General features: G+C 51.4%; 1 protein-coding gene across 2 annotated transcripts in view; it reads left to right on the top strand.

Moving 5' to 3' along the window:
* Nucleotides 1-398: 398 nt before the first annotated feature.
* Nucleotides 399-2143, top strand: part of LOC119329424 — a 7750-nt gene continuing 6005 nt past the window's right edge. Inside the window, exons 1-2 of one of the 2 annotated variants that reach the window (XM_037602467.1) lie at nucleotides 399-475; nucleotides 996-1087. In XM_037602467.1, the coding sequence (XP_037458364.1) occupies nucleotides 1052-1087 (36 nt within the window). In that variant the 5' untranslated portion in view covers nucleotides 399-475; nucleotides 996-1051. Of the gene's footprint in view, nucleotides 476-995; nucleotides 1088-1650; nucleotides 1900-2143 lie in introns of those variants that run through there. The other variant, XM_037602468.1, reaches the window with a different exon arrangement.

The raw sequence follows: 2143 nt of genomic DNA, 5'->3' as shown, positions 1-2143 counted from the left end.
AGAATATTAACTGTATTCGATAAAATATTAGCTGCATGATAATTATGTGATTATCCCTGATATTGATATTTGGTATAATATTTATTGCGCGATAAACATGTTTAGCGCTTGCCATTGAGGCAATCAGTCGTTAGATTGAACGAGATTAGTTGGATATGCTCCTCTGGGTATTTATATAATATAATATATATATATACTAGTTGGCAAGATGAAAAAGGTAAGAAACTGATTTCTGGCGTGACACGATGCTGATCACTCGCTTCAGTATGACACCTCACCTGAATCTCCGTGCATTGCCAGCGTGGCACCACTCAGCGTGGCGTGGTGACTCATCGTTCGCTCCAGCACCGCACCCCATCTCTATATCCCCACAATTGCAGCCAACCACATTTGCTCGCTCCGCCAACGCCCCTTCGTGAGATCTAGAGAATACACTGACGCCCCCTGAAATCGGCCATGTGCTCCTTCGGGCAAGGTATGTTCATCGTTCCTCCTCACCTATTCGCAAGGGATTTCCGGCTCGAAATTTTTTGGGGGTTCGGCGATGCGAGGACGAGCACGGATTTTGGTTCAAGCGATGGCCCTTTTTGGTTGCCTTACTACTCCACCTGTTACATTCTAGCGCAATTGAGAGGTTCTCTGGGGCGTTCGTTCGATTTCACCAGAGGGAGACTAGACGACGACCTGAATTTAGTAGCGGGGCAAGCCTTTTCTCTAGCCACCGCACACATGTTTTTGCTTTGCTGAAGGAAAAGAGGGGCCAATGGGGTGTGGGGGGCACGATGCATGCTGATTTCCGATGCCAATACACACGATTTTGCTTTTTCTTAATGGAACAGAAAGATCGGTACGGCATGGACTTGGGGATTTGTTGGGAGTCGACAGATCTTGTTGTCGTGAACATTATATTACATGCCCGGATGATGTTTTACCCTTTTTTCTGCCAACGCTTGACCTTGCTCCTTCAATGGGGACATCAATGTTGTTTCTGGCAGGGAATCGACCTTGTGCGGCGGAGGACATGTGAAGTTGGGAGGTGGAGCAGGCAAGGATGCGGGAGGTGGATGCCCGGCAGTTCCGCTCTTTGGTTAGTATTTTTGCCCATACTATGATCAACATATGTGAACGGAATTTTTGTTGTTGCCAACATCCCAAAAATTGCCATGTTTAGTTCTGTGTTACAAGGATGGCAAGTTTTTATTTTTCAGAGATTTTCTCTATTTGCCTGGATTGTACTATAATTTCTATAGGATTCAAAACGACTCTTACACGAGCACACATTGCAAGGCGCATCCCTCTTGGGACAGGCTCCAAAAGTCTCCCACCCCTCACCGATTTTCAGTTGTGGGCCCGACAATAGAAGATAACTACTAGTACTCTCTCTGTAAATTAGTACCAGATGTTTTAGATCACTTATCTTTAGGTTTGTTTTTTGAGAAGTAGTTATCTTTTAAGTTTTTTTAGGGGAGTAGTTATCTTTAGGCAGAAGAAGGAGGCCCGTGCGATCTGGCCTGGGCTAGTGGGCCGCACCGAACGGAGCGAGCGGGCCTTGGCGGCCACGCGCGACGGACTGACTCCTCGGTAGTCGATTTGGCTGGCGATCCCCTTCTCGTCTCGTCTCTGCAGCAGCGACCACCACCACCAGCGCCGGCGCTCGGCCCCGCTCCACCGCACGTATATCCTCCCTCCTCCGCGCCAGCCAGCGAGCAGCGACGGCCGGCGCCGGCGACGCGCCCGCACGTCCTCTCCCGCGCGCCGGCCCCCACGTCGCGTCCTCCGCGCGAGCGCAACCGCCCGCGACAGATCCCTCGCGGGGTCGCCTCCTCCTCCTGCTCTCCCCCGCCGCCGCCGTCCCCCTCCGTCCGGCCTTCCTCCGCCGCGTCATCCGGCAACCGCAAGGTCTGCGCTGCGCCCCGACCCTTGCTTGTTCGTCCCGTCGTAGCGCGCGTTACTCTCGTTGTTGGTGGGGTGGTTAGTGGTAATTGTTTGGTCAGCATTGTTTCGCCACCCTGTCGTGACACTTTCCGAAGCTTGGAACCTAGCCCTCGTTGCCCTCGTCGAGGTTGCGTTTTATCTTTGTTAGTATCGTTGCTGGCATGGCTGGAAACTGTGACATGAACAACAAGCCTTTTGCAAATGTTTA

Source organism: Triticum dicoccoides, chromosome 7A (assembly GCF_002162155.2).
Source record: "Triticum dicoccoides isolate Atlit2015 ecotype Zavitan chromosome 7A, WEW_v2.0, whole genome shotgun sequence".
NCBI lineage: Eukaryota > Viridiplantae > Streptophyta > Magnoliopsida > Poales > Poaceae > Triticum > Triticum dicoccoides.
The sequence above is the reverse complement of the archived record's forward strand: the minus strand, read 5'-3'. Positions and strand labels throughout refer to the sequence as shown.